The 16,357-nt window shown below is 39.0% G+C and overlaps 2 protein-coding genes across 2 annotated transcripts in view; one reads left to right on the top strand and one right to left on the bottom strand.

Annotated features, from left to right (window-relative positions):
* Positions 1-16,357, bottom strand: part of LOC144658493 (adrenocorticotropic hormone receptor-like) — a 40,385-nt gene that overhangs the window by 13,942 nt on the left and 10,086 nt on the right. The gene's annotated exons all lie outside the window — the stretch shown is intronic.
* On the top strand, positions 9,415-11,384 carry LOC144658747 (uncharacterized). The gene is made up of 2 exons (XM_078519214.1): positions 9,415-9,773; positions 10,758-11,384. The coding sequence occupies exons 1-2, from the start codon at positions 9,525-9,527 to the stop codon at positions 10,869-10,871; spliced, it is 363 nt and encodes a 120-aa protein (XP_078375340.1). The 5' UTR covers positions 9,415-9,524; the 3' UTR covers positions 10,872-11,384.

Below are 16,357 nucleotides of genomic sequence, written 5' to 3'. Positions count from 1 at the left end.
TAACCTTTTGGAAAACTCTTGTATTGAGTGGTTATGCAGTGGCGCTCGGCGTTTAAGCAAGGAGACGTCCTTCAATAAATTGTCGAGCTGCAGTCGGAATAAAAAGGTTTCCGAAATAAAACGCAAACTGCTTTAAGGTCGTTGAAGTCGTAATTTAAAATGACGGGTATAGCGCTTTTTAAGGGTAAACAGCATTCATGGAGCTCACGAAGCTTAAAACTTATTCTGCTTTTTGCGTGACCTCCTGCCTGTCGATCCGGTTAGGCATTAACATGACTTCCCTACGATACACCGTACAGTACACCACAAAGAAACGACGAAAATTCATAATCTTCATGGCAAATGACTGCAGTTCGCATCAGAAACCTATAAAGAAATTTATTATCTTGGAATTATGGCGATATTCATCTTACTAGCTATAGAATTTTCCTTGTTTTTCACAGTACACCATCATAAAACAGCAAGTAAAACCTTGTTTACCAATTAATCTTTAATTTTTATCGGTGATGTGGTGTACTGTGCTTATTTTCCTCAAATAAAACAGAAAAACCTCAATGTCAATTTCGGTATGATTGTTACTGTACAAAGATTAATTTAAGCCAGTATTGTGCCTTGTAGAGCCTTTAAACAATCGCAATTTTGACATTTGGAATGGTGTACTGTCGTGGTGTGCTGTCTATGTGAGTTATTAACCACTGCGTCTCCGTTTGCAAAGGAGTTGAATTAATGAAACTTGTAAGTAGATAAACTGTTATAAGAAAACTACCGGCATCCAGTAGAGCGCCAAAGGTGACAAGCAAATGAACTCTGTACATTGGGGGATTAGTTCCCAATTAGCACCCAGAAATTTCACATTCATTGCCCTTTTGCATAAGAAGAGTTTAAGCACAGTCGGTATCCAAAGCCTGGACCTCACCACATGTAGCAGAGATACATGCATATGCAAGAATTCATTAACATACGAGCTTTTATTTCGCTGTAGCTAATTTATAGATTAGCGGACCACTTTTCCACTCCTTACAAATTTTGAAACTCTGCTTATCCTTTCTTTAGCTCGCGTTTTTGTTATGATTATGACAAAAATTATAGCGCTTTGAGCATATATCCCCTCCAATTTCATTAGAAAACCATTATTCTAATACATAACACGAAGTAGGGTTCACGGATGCCCCTTAATTGCGATCAATAACAAGAAACCGTAATTGACCACACCCGTATTTTTCAGACAACCCTAGTCAGAAGTAGTTGGAACGCTTACGCTAAGAAGATAAAAAATGCGGATACTTGACGCTTAAACTTTCTCAATGGTGCATACAAACATTTTAAGAGTGTGCCCGTGAGAGAACAGGGCAGAACCAGGTAACAAGTGATACAGCTCATATCACCGATTTCGCCCAAACTTAGCATAAATGTTGGGTATGGTGAGCTATTTACTGTGGCAAAACATTAACTCAAAATATTTTATTCCCTTCAAGTTATGGCACCTTTTGAAAAAATGGCCATTTTTCACTAATTTATGCATATTTAATAAGCTGACTTTGATTGACCAGTTCCACAAGAAAAAAAGACTTCTGAAAATAAAATTCACTGCGTTATATTCTGTGGTTATTAGGCTTTAATTGCAATAATTCACTTCAACCGTCTGATTTGATTTCTTCTCCTCAAACGGTCTTTTGGAAGGTACACATTTCGTACAGTTGGAAATAGCCTTTAACTAGTGCCCAATATCTCCCATGAGCAACAACTTATATACATTATTCTTACATGGGTAATGAAATCCATCATTAAACTTCACAAAAATGCCACAAAATGTCTGGGGACTTCAATATTTTATTAGTAATGAGGAACTAAACACACGTGACTTAACGATTTCTTGCTATTTCATCAAAATTCACCGAAACACAAAAGCCATTTATTTGCCTCAATTTGGCATAAAATCGGTACGAAATAGCTAATCAAGCATAAATCTATAGATAACAATCAAAATATTGGCGAAGAAAAGGCAGTTGGGACATTTTTCGGAGCGTTTTCAGAGCCATATAATTCGGCAATGTTGTGATAGCAAATGTAAAAATAGCAGCGAAAGATTTTCTTCACAAGCTCGCTCAATTCAACATTAGGCACATCAAAGTTAAGAAACAAGAAAGTAATACTACATACATGCCACTTATCGACACACAGATGCTTCCTTTTGAAGAATTTGTTCTTCCTCGCTGCACTTCGATTCTTCGATCGATCTCAATTGACATGTACTGTTGCTTTGAGGCGCGATGAACTTAGCCAATACATCGTGGTTCATTCTTCGTGAAAGGTGTAAACAGGTTGTCAATAAAGTCATTCAAAGAGCTGTTCAAAGTTCACGGAAGGACACTTGTCTCAGCCAGTTTGCATGAAATAAATTTAACTAGAAAATAAACAGCCGCCATGTTGAATTTCTACCTTTGAGCCTGCCGTTTCAGTCAGCGGTACGGCCGTTCACTGGGTATCACGCGTCCATCACGCGTGACCACACGCGCGATCATTTGCTTTTCCTCCGCGAGTGTTCGTTGGATGCGTTTGTGATGAAAATGAGAATATTTTCAAATTGTCGTAGGGAAAACAATTTCCTCCGCTACAGCTTGACGTGTTTATCGCAATGTGATGCTGAACGAACTCTAGGGTGCTTACCATTTGTTGGAGAGAACCGGTTGGAATGACCACTGAAAAATGGAAAGGCTTCTTTCCAAAATTAGCAAACTAACCGAAATAGATGTCGCTTACCATTTGTAGCTCAGTTTCCTGTTATTTCTTTCCGTTGTTGGGAGACTTGAAGGATGGGAGACTAGAACTGGGAAACCTTACAAATGGTAATTAAATTTCTGACGTTCCGTCAATTTCCGAAGAGATTTTCCAGAAAAAAAACTGTTCCATTTGACTTTCACCGAAACAGGGTTCTTGATTTTTCTGTTCAACGGTCGGCATGCACGAAAACCAAATCAAAATAATGGTTTATGTTCCAAAATGACGCTAAATGGCGGTATTAAACTGCTCCGACGTCTCGGCAATACTGCCTTTTTTTGGAGTGGCACCCTGAAGAAGGCAGTATTGCCGAAACGTCGGAGCAGTTTTATACCGCCATTTAGCGTCATTTTGGAGCATAAACAATTATGTTTAGCATAAAAGACGCTACACAGAACTCAACAATGCACGAGGAGAAAGTTTTTATTTCTTTTATGAAATGTTAAAGAAATTGCGCGCGCTAAAACTCGTGACGTAAGCAGCGTGCATTATATACTACTTATTAACCGAGAGTGAGGTCATTACAGGGGAATCTCAGACCGAGGCCTTGATGTATTGACCGAGCGATAGCGAGGGTACGTTTTTAGCGCCACTCTAAACTGAAATATCTAAAAAACACCGAGGTGAAACTCGCTCTCGCTCTCTGTGGCTCTCTCGTCGCTCATACTAAAGAAGTATCGGTATGCTAATATTTTTCTTTCAGTTGTTGAAAAGATAGTTACATTTTGTCGGAATTTTTTGTCGTTCTCGCAATTGCGCTAGTAGCTTTTACTCACAACTCAAAAAACCATATAAAAACCGCCGAGCCAAGAAAATTTTTAATAATGCCCGGTCATTACAAGAAAATAATGCCCGCTCAGCAGCCAATCAAAGCGCGTACTATTGTAGCCATATAATAAAACTCGATAAAGCACGCGCGTGACGTATGCAGCGTGCTTTATTGAGCTATAATGAATTCAAACTGACCAATCACAGCGCGCGCAATTACTCGGACATTTTATAATTAGTTTTAATGCGGGGTTTAAGCACTCTACAAAAGTCTGCATTCGCGTCTTTGTAACTCACATAGCCACTTGAATTGAGTCGGTGATGAAGAAAATTATCATTTGAAGCCGCAATTCGTCACTTGCAATGTGGGCATTCAAGAGGAAAAATTTGTCCCCATAAAAGCCCTTTTCTAAAACAAAACTGCAGTAATGACGTTTATCGGTAAATGGACAGATGGAGAACTTTGTGGGATCCCGAAAAAGAGAGTGGGTACAAATTCAGTCTCCTAGCTACCAAAGTGTAATATAATATAGACGATTTGAACAGAAGGAATAGATGTACACAGGCCAGGCTAACAACCTGACCGCCATTTCTTCGAATGTCCATATTCACCCCCTCCCCCACCTCCTAAAAAAGACAGAAACAACCAAAAAAACAATAAACATACTAGTTTTAACCTGATATAAGATGGAAAAACTTGCTCTGATTATTTAATGGTTTCCGACATTTCAGAGCTCAATTTCAGAGCATCAAAACCGATTGCATCGCATACATTACACTGCATCCAGTGTATTTCTCTTCAACTATTTAGCAAAAAAATTCAATGGAGAAGTTGAAAAAATTCTCACTTTTACAAGAAACGTACACTACTTATAAGGCTAAGATCAAGCCCCGGTTGTTCAGAGGGTAGATAACGCCATGCGCTACTTATTCCGACGAAAACAAACATTTGCGGAGGAAAAGCAAATGAACACGAGTGTGTATAGCTGTGTATAGCTGTGTTGGGCTATGTATAGGCGTGTATAGCTGTGTAGGGCTAGGCTATGTATCCCTTCTATGAATATCCCTATATAGGATTTAGTAAAACAACTATATGATGACTACACTACGTACTTGCCCCAGTGAACGCCCGTACCGCTGACTGAAACGGCAGGCTCAAAGGTAGAAATACAACATGGCGGCTGTTTATTTTCCAGTTAAATTTATTTCATGCAAACTGGCTGAGACAAGTGTCCTTCCGTGAACTTTGAACAGCTCTTTGAATGACTTTATTGACAACCTGTTTACACCTTTCACGAAGAATGAACCACGATGTATTGGCTAAGTTCATCGCGCCTCAAAGCAACAGTACATGTCAATTGAGATCGATCGAAGGATCGAAGTGCAGCGAGGAAGAACAAATTCTTCAAAACAAAGCATCTGTGTGTCGATAAGTGGCATGTATGTAGTATTACTTTCTTGTTTCTTAACTTTGATGTGCCTAAATGTTGAATTGAGCGAGCTTTTGAAGAAAATCTTTCGCTGCTATTTTTACATTTACTATCACAACATTGCCGAATTATATGGATCTGAAAATGCTCCGAAAAATGCCCTAACTGCCAATCTTCGCCAATATTTTGATTGTTATCTATAGATTTATGCTTGATTAGCTATTTCGTACCGATTTTATGCCAAATTGAGGCAAATAAATGGCTTCTGTGTTTCGGTGAATTTTGATGAAATAGCAAGAAATCGTTAAGTCACGTGTGTTTAGTTCCTCAATACTAATAGAATATTAAAGTCCCCAGACATTTTGTGGCATTTTTGTGAAGTTTAATGATGGATTTCATTACCCATGTAAGAATAATGTATATAAGTTGTTGCTCATGGGAGATATTGGGCACTAGTTAAAGGCTATTTCCAACAGTACGAAATGTGTACCTTCCAAAAGACCGTTTGAGGAGAAGAAATCAAATCAGACGGTTGAAGTGAATTATTGCACTTAAAGCCTAATAACCACAGAATATAACGCAGTGAATTTTATTTTCAGAAGTCTTTTTTTCTTGTGGAACTGGTCAATCAAAGTCAGCTAATTAAATATGCATAAATTAGTGAAAAATGGCCATTTTTTCAAAAGGTGCCATAACTTGAAGGGAATAAAATATTTTGAGTTGATGTTTTGCCACAGTAAATAGCTCACCATACCCAACATTAATGCTAAGTTTGGGCAAAATCGGTGATATGAGCTGTATCACCTGTTGCCTGGTCCTCTTATGGACACATTCTTAAGAGCCCCCTCCCCCCTTTCAATGTTGAACCTATTGTGGCTAAGAATTGTCTGTGCAATATGTTCGGGAGCTCAACATTGAGAAGGGGAGGGGGGAGAGAAGGAATTAATTTGGTAATCGTGCCAACACTTCTGACGATGGTTGTAGGTCAGCTCCTTTTTTTAGTATAACGTCTATTTATGTGTTGTATTTATTTAGCCCGATTCAATACTTTTGATTACAAAATAATAGACATCTTGCCTTTGAAATGGCAACGTTTCCTTAAAAAGGGTTTTCTAAATGGATCGCTATTTTTTTCGCCATTTTGTAAATAGTAAGAATTTAAAATTTTTATTTCACTTGATTTTTGTGCTTGAAGATTCCACTTTCAGCCAATCAACAACTCGCATACAGGGACATGCACTACCAACAAGTCAAGCAACCAACTGCCCGTTTACATTCAGTGTTTTCACAAATAGCATGTTTAACTAGTCCGCTTCCATGCATGTGTATAAAATTAACTTTTAATTCGTTTTTACTTTATACTTGTAATTTTAAATTTCAAAGCGAAAAACCTCTGAAACGAATCTAAGATAAATCTCTTTAGTGATGAGCGTTTGAATGAGCGTAAATTGTACTCGTTCCGCTTTGGTTTGCTTAAAATTGTACGATATGTATTTTTTTAACGTTAAACTACTGGAAATAAGATTTAATACTTCCAATTATAATATCAAGATGCTAAACTAAAGGGGCTGTGTGAACAACATTGAAAAGAATTGATGAAATGGTTGGAAGTGTGGCATTCATTGAAACATTGTGTGGAATTACTCTTTCCGACAGAAAATGACTAATTTATTCGTGTAAGCTATCGTTTTTGAAACAATAAAATTTAACATATAGATGTTAAATAAATTACGTATAAAATGGATTAGGCGATAAACGAATATACGGTAGAAATATGGACTTGTCGTTGGTACAGGTAATGCCGTGACTAATTCGTTCCTATTTTTCCGGTTTAAATTTATAAGCAGCAAGGTTTAACCGCACGGGAGCTTTAGTTTGAATGTCTTCTGTTTGAAAATGGTGTGAATGTTTTGACTTCTATGTATTAAGTCCAAAGAATTAAGCACAAAGCTCGCACTCTAGGCATACCTTTTCGATAGCAATGGCTGTAGATTTGTTCTTGCTTTTGGATCGGCTCAGTTTGCAGTGGAAAAAGTCAAAACATTGGCCAAAAAAATGTCGCTCGCAAACCCAGTGATATGGAAACTTTCTGAAGTTAATCTTATATCTATATTGCTTTTATTTTATTTTTTATTGCTTTCATAGCTTTTGCGTTTCTTTGAAATCTCTTTGAGCGTTTATTGTAGTTTCTAGTCCTTATTTTGAGGGTCATCACGAGAATCATTTATTATCTATTATGAGAATGGTTCCTGTCCGAAAATTTATTACTTAATGATGACGGCACGCTTCTGTTCATCACACTTACAGGGATGTCATTTAGCTTAAATTAAAAGGGAAATCACTAGAATAGAACAAAACGTTTCATTAAAACCCGTTTAACCGTCAAAGGGACTATTTGCTATACGCATTGTTTGAGAGTAGCGTGTTAAGCAATTTATTGCTGTTGAAAACCGAAGTAAAAAAACAAAAGAAACCGGTATTATTCTTTGAAGGGTCTTTTCCATTAAACAAGTAAACCTGATTATGATGCAAAAGTATTTGATTCCACGCGAAAACTCTAAAAACCATGGCTACTGTCGAAAACTCTAGCCAACTCTTGATAACAAGAAACAGCAAAATGGGCGACCAATGACAAAAAACCATTAGGAATTGAGCATGACTAACGACAGATAGATTACTTTTCGAATGAAGGGTATTTAATACCTAAATTGGCATTACACGCCTAAAAAAATTACAGCTACGGAAAAATTACTTTAGTTCTTATAGTTGATGAAGTCTTTTTGATGACATCCCTCGAGGACTTTTTATCCAATCTATCACGTGTCCTGTGTGCTCATCATCAAAACACAGAGTAAAAGAATACCTAGACGAGAACGTTATTCATTTATTAAACGATGCGTCTGGTTGACACATAATCGGTTTTTTCTTCAGCAAAGTCTATCTGGACGTTTTCGGCATTGCAGTTTAAAATCCAGGAAGAAAAGGAGGAGTCTTGCACTTGGTGAACGATTTCCGAAACCATCATAACTTTCTATCTCATAAGTTGAGTTTTCTTTTTAGCGATTCCTTGTCATTAACAACTCCTTAATTGTAAGAATGGAAATGTGTCGTCTTCAAAATTGGACCGCGTCACCCGCCATGTTTGTTGTTATGTCGTGCGACAAAATCTTCCCTTCGAGTTACTACCCCGCCAAAACATACCAATAAACACAATGAGGAACCAAGAAACATTTGGGAAGTTGGAAAGCGTTATTTACCAGTCTTCAGTTCTCAATGGGTCAGCTGCCTCATCAACCATACGACGGAGTTCATATGCAGAGTTATCACCACAACAAGAAATTTGTCAAAGAATTGAAAGAAATTTCATCTCTGTTGCTTAGTTATTTAAATCATTGTACTGTGTCCGGCAGACTAAAATATTGACATCTTTGACATGATGATTTCCCCCATTTCGACTTATTACTGCAAAGTCTGGGGTGTCTATTCTAAATCGGATTTCAAGTCTTGGGACAGTTCACCAATTGAAAAAAGACATTTACAGTTTTGCAACGCTACCAACAAGTTAATAACAAGGCATTTAATATTGCATGCCGGGCAGAAGTCGATTCCCTTTCATCATTAATATAAATAAAAAATTCTTAAATACACAAGTTTTCTTCAAAATAAGGATCAGAACTCCTTCGTGTGACAATCACTGGTAAAGTCACAAAAAAATATAAAACTCTCGATGTTTCAATTCAAAATAAACCACCATATCCTTTACACTCGTGATAAACTTTTTAGAGCTAAAATTACTGACGATGATGAATGTTAATTGTGTGGAACAAGACAAACGCTACAACATTTGCTTGCAGAATGTCAGCATGTCCAAATTTTCTGGAACCTCTTTACCTCTTGGTGGAACTCTTGCAACTCACCCAAGGTGGCTCTGACCAACAAAGATAAAATATATGCATATCACCCCGAGGAACGATCTTTCCGCGTGCTCAATCTTTGCCTGATTGTAGCTCGATAGTACATCTACACAGGAGCCAAAGAAAGTGAATCCTTTAGCTTACTAGCATTCAAAATCTTGCCAAAAAGCAAATTGTCTACGGAACCGTCCGGCGTTCGAGCATCCGTGAGCTGTTAGATGATTAGAACTGTAGTTATTAAGCATAATAATTATTTATACAGTACTCCTAGAAGAATAAATAATAGACAAATAAAAAATATATACAGTTAGTATTAAGATCTAATTGTATTAGTAAAAACTGAATTTTGTAAGTACACTGTAACCTAAACCTTTGTAAGAATGTTATTTGTTATAGTAGGCATTGTAATGCGTGATATAGATATGCGTGATATGTACTAAAGCTACAAAAGAGAGCTGCGCGAGTTATTCTAAACGCCGACAGAACGGCCCCTTCCGTTCCACTATTCACACTGCATACATTAAAGCAACGCATATAAGATTAGTGCACATGAATAAATTATCACTTTGGCTCAACTGCCGTACGGTGCGGATCGTTCTTTTTCGTTCCTCGTGTTTCCTTCTTTTCTCATTTAATGGCGGACGTACAGTATCCTGCGGGACAAGGAGCCCCTGCTCAAGCCGCTCTACCGGTTGCCCAAGGAATTCAGCCAGCCGACGAACTAGCAGCTCAAGCGGCCGGTGGTCAAGTAGCTCAAGTAGTTCAACAAGTTGTCGGACAGGACGCTTTGCCGGCGGCCGAACACGTGGCTCAGGAAATTCAACAAGCTGCGCCTCAAGTACCTCAACAAGCTGTGGGACAAGCTCAACCCGGAGAGTTGGAGGTAGAATATGTTTACTTTTGTCGCTTATGTGTCTTTGTTTTTATAAATTACGAGCAGGGACAAGGGCGGCAACCCTTTATTTGTCTTCTTCTTTGCTTGTGTTCGGTTTTCCCGCTTATTCATTGCTCGCGCTTTAGTCATTTTTGTTTGTTGTTATTAAGCTTATCGGTAATTCGAGTGTATTTCAGGTCTTGGCGGGTTTTTATGGGTGACTGTATGTTGTTAACGTCCTTAGCGTGTATATTTTTTCTCGTGAATATGGGAATGTTTGTTATCGGCTCGGTTATTATTCTTTTGTTGTTATTGCTGTTCAAAACTGTTAGCGGCGGCGTACCGCTGGTATTTGTTTGACGCTTCTATAGAATGTTGAAAATTTACCAAAGCAAAACAATAGCTGTAAGATGGTGTCAAACTTCACCTTTTGAGTGACAAAATATATATGTATTATCATGGCAATGGGGTGAGTGTTCACCAGGAACAGTTAAATGGGTGAGAGTTCACCACGGAAATAGGCAATGGGGTGAGAGTTCACCAGAAAAAAAAAAAAAAAAAAAAAAAGAGCGAAGGGGTGAGAGTTCATCATAGTAAATAAAGAGCAATGGGTGAGAGGTCACCATGGAAAAGAGCAATGGGGTGAGAGTTCGCCATAGTAATGATAAAGAGCAATGGGTGAGAGTTCACCATAAAAAAAAAAAAAAAAAAATGAGCAATGGGGGTGAGAGTTCACCATAGTAATTAAAGATAAAGAGCAATGGGTGAGAGGTCACCATGAGAAAACAGTAATGGAGTGAGAGTTTATCATAAAAAGAGATGCGAGTTCATTATGTACAGGCAATGGGGTAATAGTTCCCCAGGGTAACAAGAAGAGCAATGGGGTGAGAGTTCACCACAGAATGGCACGGTTTTGCTTTATTTTGGGGCTGTTAAGGGCCTGTGAGGGTGATGTTGTACATTAAGTCAATTTTCCCTTTTTTATTATTCTAGACTCTAAAGAAAAACTTTGCTGACCTCCAAAAGTCTCTTGATGAGCTGACAAGGCTCTCAGTGGCTGCCATGCAGCACGGCCGCTCTCTGAGTTCAATGAGTTTGAGGCGATAGACATCCTAGAAACCCTCCAGAATACATCCCGCGATAATCAGGATGAGAAACGTGAATTTTATCGTTTGGTGTACCAGACAGCTAGAGGAAAAGTGGACCTTCCAAAAGAGCACTTCCGGGCCCTGATTCTACGCCTTCTTGGGGATAAAGATCACACTAAAGTGTATGAAGCTGTCGCAAAGGTGGAAAAAGCGATGGGCACAGGGGGCCCATGGTCTGGTTCGTCTCACCGTGGGCGCAGTAGTGATGTTCCGTACAGGGGGCGTGGCATGAGAAGTAGTGCTCCAGTCCAATGCTATTTTTGTGGAAAGTTCGGCCACATTATGGCAAGGTGCTACGCGAGAAGAGATATGCAGCAGAAGCCCCCGGCGACCCGTGGTCGCGCTAGGGACAATAAGCAATAGAGAATCTGGAATTAAATAGAAGCAAGGCGTGTTTTTCCTTTTGTTCCACAAATACGTATATATTCTATTTCTTGATTGTAACAAGTACAATTAAATGGGTCTTGGAGTTGATTGTTGTTTGATTTACTCCAATGCGAGGCGTTGTGTCAAGTTAACAAAGTTTTACATGAGGGTTTTCAAGTGAGCAACTAAACATCACAAAGGAGTGGAATGAATATATGCTTCTATTCCTACTTAAACCCAATACTCCTTTTTTCTCCCTTTTTCTTGGGATTTGCCCTTGGTGCGAATATCCCTTTCTTTTCACTTTCCGATATTTTACTCCGATTGTACTCTGGTCACAGAGAGTTGAGAGTTTTGAAAACGGGGTATCTCAACACCCTCCCGGTCATACTGGGTCAAAGCTGTCCTCTCTCTGCTGACTTGTACGGGGTCTTTTGTACATGTAAATAAGATTCCTTTTTTTTTTTTTTTCCTTTCCTTTTTTTCCCTTTAGGCGATATTCTGGTCATGGGAAAAAGATGATAACTTTGACAACCTTATCAGTAATGCTGATGTTTGCGCAGGTGCGATACAGTGAGTAGACATAAGGGGAAACCCCGTATCGGTCAGCAGTGAGTGGACAGGAAATGACCGGTTGGGGCAGAAAGCCCGTCTAGTTGAAAAGGGAGAGATCGTTGGGCACGTAGATGAGTTACTGTTCCGAGATCCTGATCATTTTGTGGCAGGGGAGCTCCACAAACATGCAGCTAATTGGGCAGAAATCGCAAAATTAGCTCCCTCTTTACAACAGGAAGAGGTGTTGTCGTGGATTGGGAATAAGGTGTCAATATTCCCATATTTCAGACATTTTAAAGGAACGTTTAAGGGGGAGCGTTACGATTCTGATCAGCCACCCCACAGGTTGTTTAAGAATAACGTATCGTGCAAACAGTTCGGAGAATTTGTTAGAACAACGCTACTAAGTCGCCTGAAATCCGGTGCGATTTCTCTGGTGGGCAAGGTTGGTCAAGTAAGTCCACCTCATATCGTTTTACCGTTAACAGTTGAGCCTACGAAGCCGAGACTGTGTCACGATGCGCGATATTTAAACCTGTGGATGCTGGAGAAGCCTTTCTCGTTGGACAAGGTGACCGACTTACCCCGGTATGTCTTCAAGGATTCCTATCAGACAGTTCTAGACGACAAGTCAGGATATGATCACCTCTTGCTTTCTGAAGAAAGCCGCACGTATTTTGGTATCCAGTGGGGCGGTTGGTTTTTTACCTATAATACGCTACCATTTGGTTGGAAAATTTCACCTTATGTATATCACTCGACGGGCCTTATGGCGTCAAATTTTTTGCGCTCCTTAGGTGTTCCGTGTCTCTTGTATATCGATGATAGACATAATGGCCAGCTCCAGGTGTCGCTTGACAAGGGACAATATGACACTTTAGATTCTATTGATGAGCGCAACCTCGCGGCTGCTAAATCAGCAGTGTTTCTCGTAGCATTTCATTTGGTACGCTTAGGGTATTTCCTTGGTTTATCAAAGTCAATTTTAATTCCTCAGAAGATGATCCCTTATCTCGGTTTCTTGATAGACTCCGGTAGCGAAGTTTTCCGCCTGATCCCAGAGAAGAAGCGCAAGTTTGTAGGGCTCATCCGGGAAACGTTAAACTCACGTTATGTATCGGTCAAGACGCTCCAGAGATTGGTGGGTAAATGTGTCTCCTTCTCCCTTGCGGTTCCAGCGGCCCGTCTGTTCACCAGGGAGATGTCAGCGGCAATTTCTGTCGGTATGCGCACGTTGAAACCAATTGCGGTCCAGGGTGCTCTGCGCGATGAAATTGCCCATTGGCTTTTTCTAGAGGAGTGGGACGACCCTCTTCCTTGGCGTGAAGAGAGACATCTTCAGATTGAGTTAGCTACGGATGCCTCCCAAACTGGATGGGGAGGGGTCATTTCCACACCTGTGAAGCAGGAAACATCTGATTATTGGTCAAAGGATGAGATGATGTTGGACATTGCGACTAGGGAGGCCATTGCTGTGAATAAGGTCTTACATGCATTTAAGGACCTTGTCAAGGATTGTCGCGTCGATGTAATGATTGACAACCTGGCGGTCATGTATGCATGGAATAATCAAGGGGGTAAAGGTCGTGACTTGAACAATGCTATAAAGGCTTTGTTCTTTACTACTATGGATCTGAACATCCTTTTTTTTTTTTTTTTTTTTTTTTTTTTTTTTTTATTGAGAACAACAAATTTTCTTACAATACTAACAATACTTACAATACCACAAATTACTTAAACAAAACTAACATTACTTACAATACTAACATTAACTACATTACTTACAGTTACTAACAGTACAAGAAAACATTGTTAACAATACTGACAATACCTTATATCCTAATAAAATACTGGTGTTACCTACCATATTAACATTACAAAACTTACAATACTATCTAATTTACAATACTGTATTTGCTTATTACTTATTTAAATCTACATATATATTTCTCTCTTTTTTTTTTTTTTCTTTTCTTTTTCTTTTGTTTTTTGCTATGCTTTCAGTGATACTAACAATGCCTCATGCCACAATTACAGTGCAAAAAGGAAAAAAAAAAACAGCAGAAAAACTATGCATCTATACAAATAACAATGACGCTACAGCAACTACTTAGTAAAGGAAACAGTCGACTAGATTAAATTTTTCAAAAAAAAAAAAAAAAAAAACTACATAATGGCTAGACGGATCTATAAATAAATTTCACATTTGAAAAAAAAACTAAACCAACACTTGGTTTACAGAAACTAGATTGGTGGATAAATCAAACGGATAAAACATGGAGATAATTTATAGGGAAAAAAGTGTAGAGGAGATTAACAGAGAAACATCTTCCACTTGTTTGTGAAGGCGGTCAAACGATTACTATGCAAAGCTATTTGTTTTTCAATTTGAATAATGGAATTCAACTTACTCAAGAAAACAGACAAACAAGGAGGCGCTCCGCCTAATTTCCGGGAGTAAAGATGATATCTCGCAATTAGAAGCACAAGATCAACGGCTGTGTTAGTCGGGATTCTTAACAGCCCCATCAAATGGAGATCTGTGAGAACAAACTCAGTCCCAAAGCCCTTTTGAAAGAGAAATTGTTTAATATCTTCCCAAAAACATTGCGTTATGGGACAGTTCAAGAAAAGATGGATGATAGTCTCTGTTTGTTTTGCACAGAAGCAACATTTATTTGAAGGTATAAGATTGATTCTCTGCAGAAAATCATTCGTGGCAATCCTCCGATGTAAGAATTTAAAATGGAAGGTTCTTAATTTGGTGGACGCCGTACAATTAAAAGCAATTGTGTATGCTACTTTCCAGTCTACCTCACAGTCGTTCTGAACATGAAGGTCTCTCAGCCATTTTACTTGGCTTCCAATGGGTGGGATTTTTTCTCTCTTTAAAAGAGAGGTATACACAAAATGATTGATCTTACTCTTAGAGGTAAGATCAGCTAAAGATACTCCTTTCATAATGTTATTGTCTGGCGTCTGAGGATTATGTAGCTTCCTTATAAATGACCTTATAGCTGAAAGAACGGCAAATGATTCAAACCATTTTAGCTCGGGGAACTTAATCCTCAGCTCGTCGTACCTAAGCAGGGTGCCATTCTCGTCCAATAAGTGGGAAATTTTGCAAATTCCGTGGTTGAACCAATGTTTATGGAAAACGGGTCGGTCGTTTATTCGAATAAGAGAATTGTACCAGATGATCTGGTCACCAACATTTACATCAGTGATGTCAGTGACATCCGTAAAATGTAACTCTGCCCAGGCTTCCAGTACCTCTTGGACGAAGGGGTTACAGACCCCTAACGTGGGGATGTCGTCTTTGTGAAGATTGCAGGTGAAAATATCCCTTCCTCCATGCTTTTTAAGACTGTCCTCGAAAACAAATTTCCATTTCCCATCATTTGTCGGATCCAGGTATTTTTGGATCCAGGAGACTTTGAGAGATTGATTGAACTTGTTTATATCAATCATTTTTAGGCCGCCCTCCTTGTAATCTTTGGTTATAAATATCCTTTTAACCTTATCTCCTTTACCATCCCAGAGAAAATCGAAAAACATTTTATTGACTTTTTGTAATGCTTCTACGGAGGTGGTTAGCGGCGTTAAAATATAGACCAGTTGGGAAACCAGGAGACTTTTAATGATGGTAATTTTTCCGATTAAACTGAGCCTCCTAAACTGCCATGATTCAATTACACTTTCTATCTTTTTGATCCTTACCTCGTAATTGCAGCGGAGCATTGTCTTCCTGTCTGTTGCAAACCAAATTCCAAGTGCAAATACTTTTCCTTTCACCCAGGAAATTTCCGATTTGTCACATTTTATTGGTTCTCTTTCTTTTGCTGAACCCACCCATAGCACTTTTGTTTTCTCGTAATTCACCTTGAGCCCAGAGATTATGTGAAATCCGTCCAAGACTGCAACTGCACGAAGAAATGAGCCCTCAGAACCGTCGAGTATTAAGGTTGTATCGTCGGCATATTGGCTTAGTTTGTGTTCTACTTCATTCGTTTCAAACCCCTTTATGTCTTTATCCCTTCTTATAAAATTGGCTAGTATCTCAGCTGCTATTATGAACAAGTATGGGGACATCGGGCAGCCTTGCCTGACCCCTCTACCTAAGATGAAATGCTCTGAGACCCAACCGTTGTTTTGGATGGCGCTGGAGACATCTTTGTAGAAAAGCCTGAACCAGTTCACCAGCGAGGGCCCGAAACCGAAGTGTATGAGAGCTCGTTCTATAAAAGACCACTCGATCGAATCAAACGCCTTTTCGAAGTCTACAAACATCAGGAGACCGGGTTTATTCGTATTATCCGCAAAGTTTATTATTCCATCAATTAGTAAAATATTTTCAGCGATGGAGCGTCCTTTTAGGAAGCCGCTCTGGTCATTGTCAATAATTTTTGGAAGTACCCGTTTAATTCGATTTCCAATCGCCTTAGCTGCAATTTTGTAGTCACAATTCAGAAGAGTGATTGGCCTCCAATTTTTTAGGAGAATGGGGTTTTTGTCTTTCTTCGG

This window comes from Oculina patagonica, chromosome 6 (genome assembly GCF_052425735.1).
Source record: "Oculina patagonica isolate OP01 chromosome 6, crgOcupat, whole genome shotgun sequence".
NCBI classification, from domain to species: Eukaryota; Metazoa; Cnidaria; class Anthozoa; order Scleractinia; family Oculinidae; genus Oculina; species Oculina patagonica.
The sequence above is the reverse complement of the archived record's forward strand: the minus strand, read 5'-3'. Positions and strand labels throughout refer to the sequence as shown.

Coding starts and splice junctions, on each gene's coding strand:
- LOC144658747 (XM_078519214.1), top strand. CDS start 9,525: ATGGCGGACGTACAGTATCCTGCGGGACAAGGAGCCCCTGCTCAAGCC. Junction 9,774..10,757: donor CTCAACCCGGAGAGTTGGAG/GTAGAATATGTT, acceptor TTATTATTCTAG/ACTCTAAAGAAAAACTTTGC.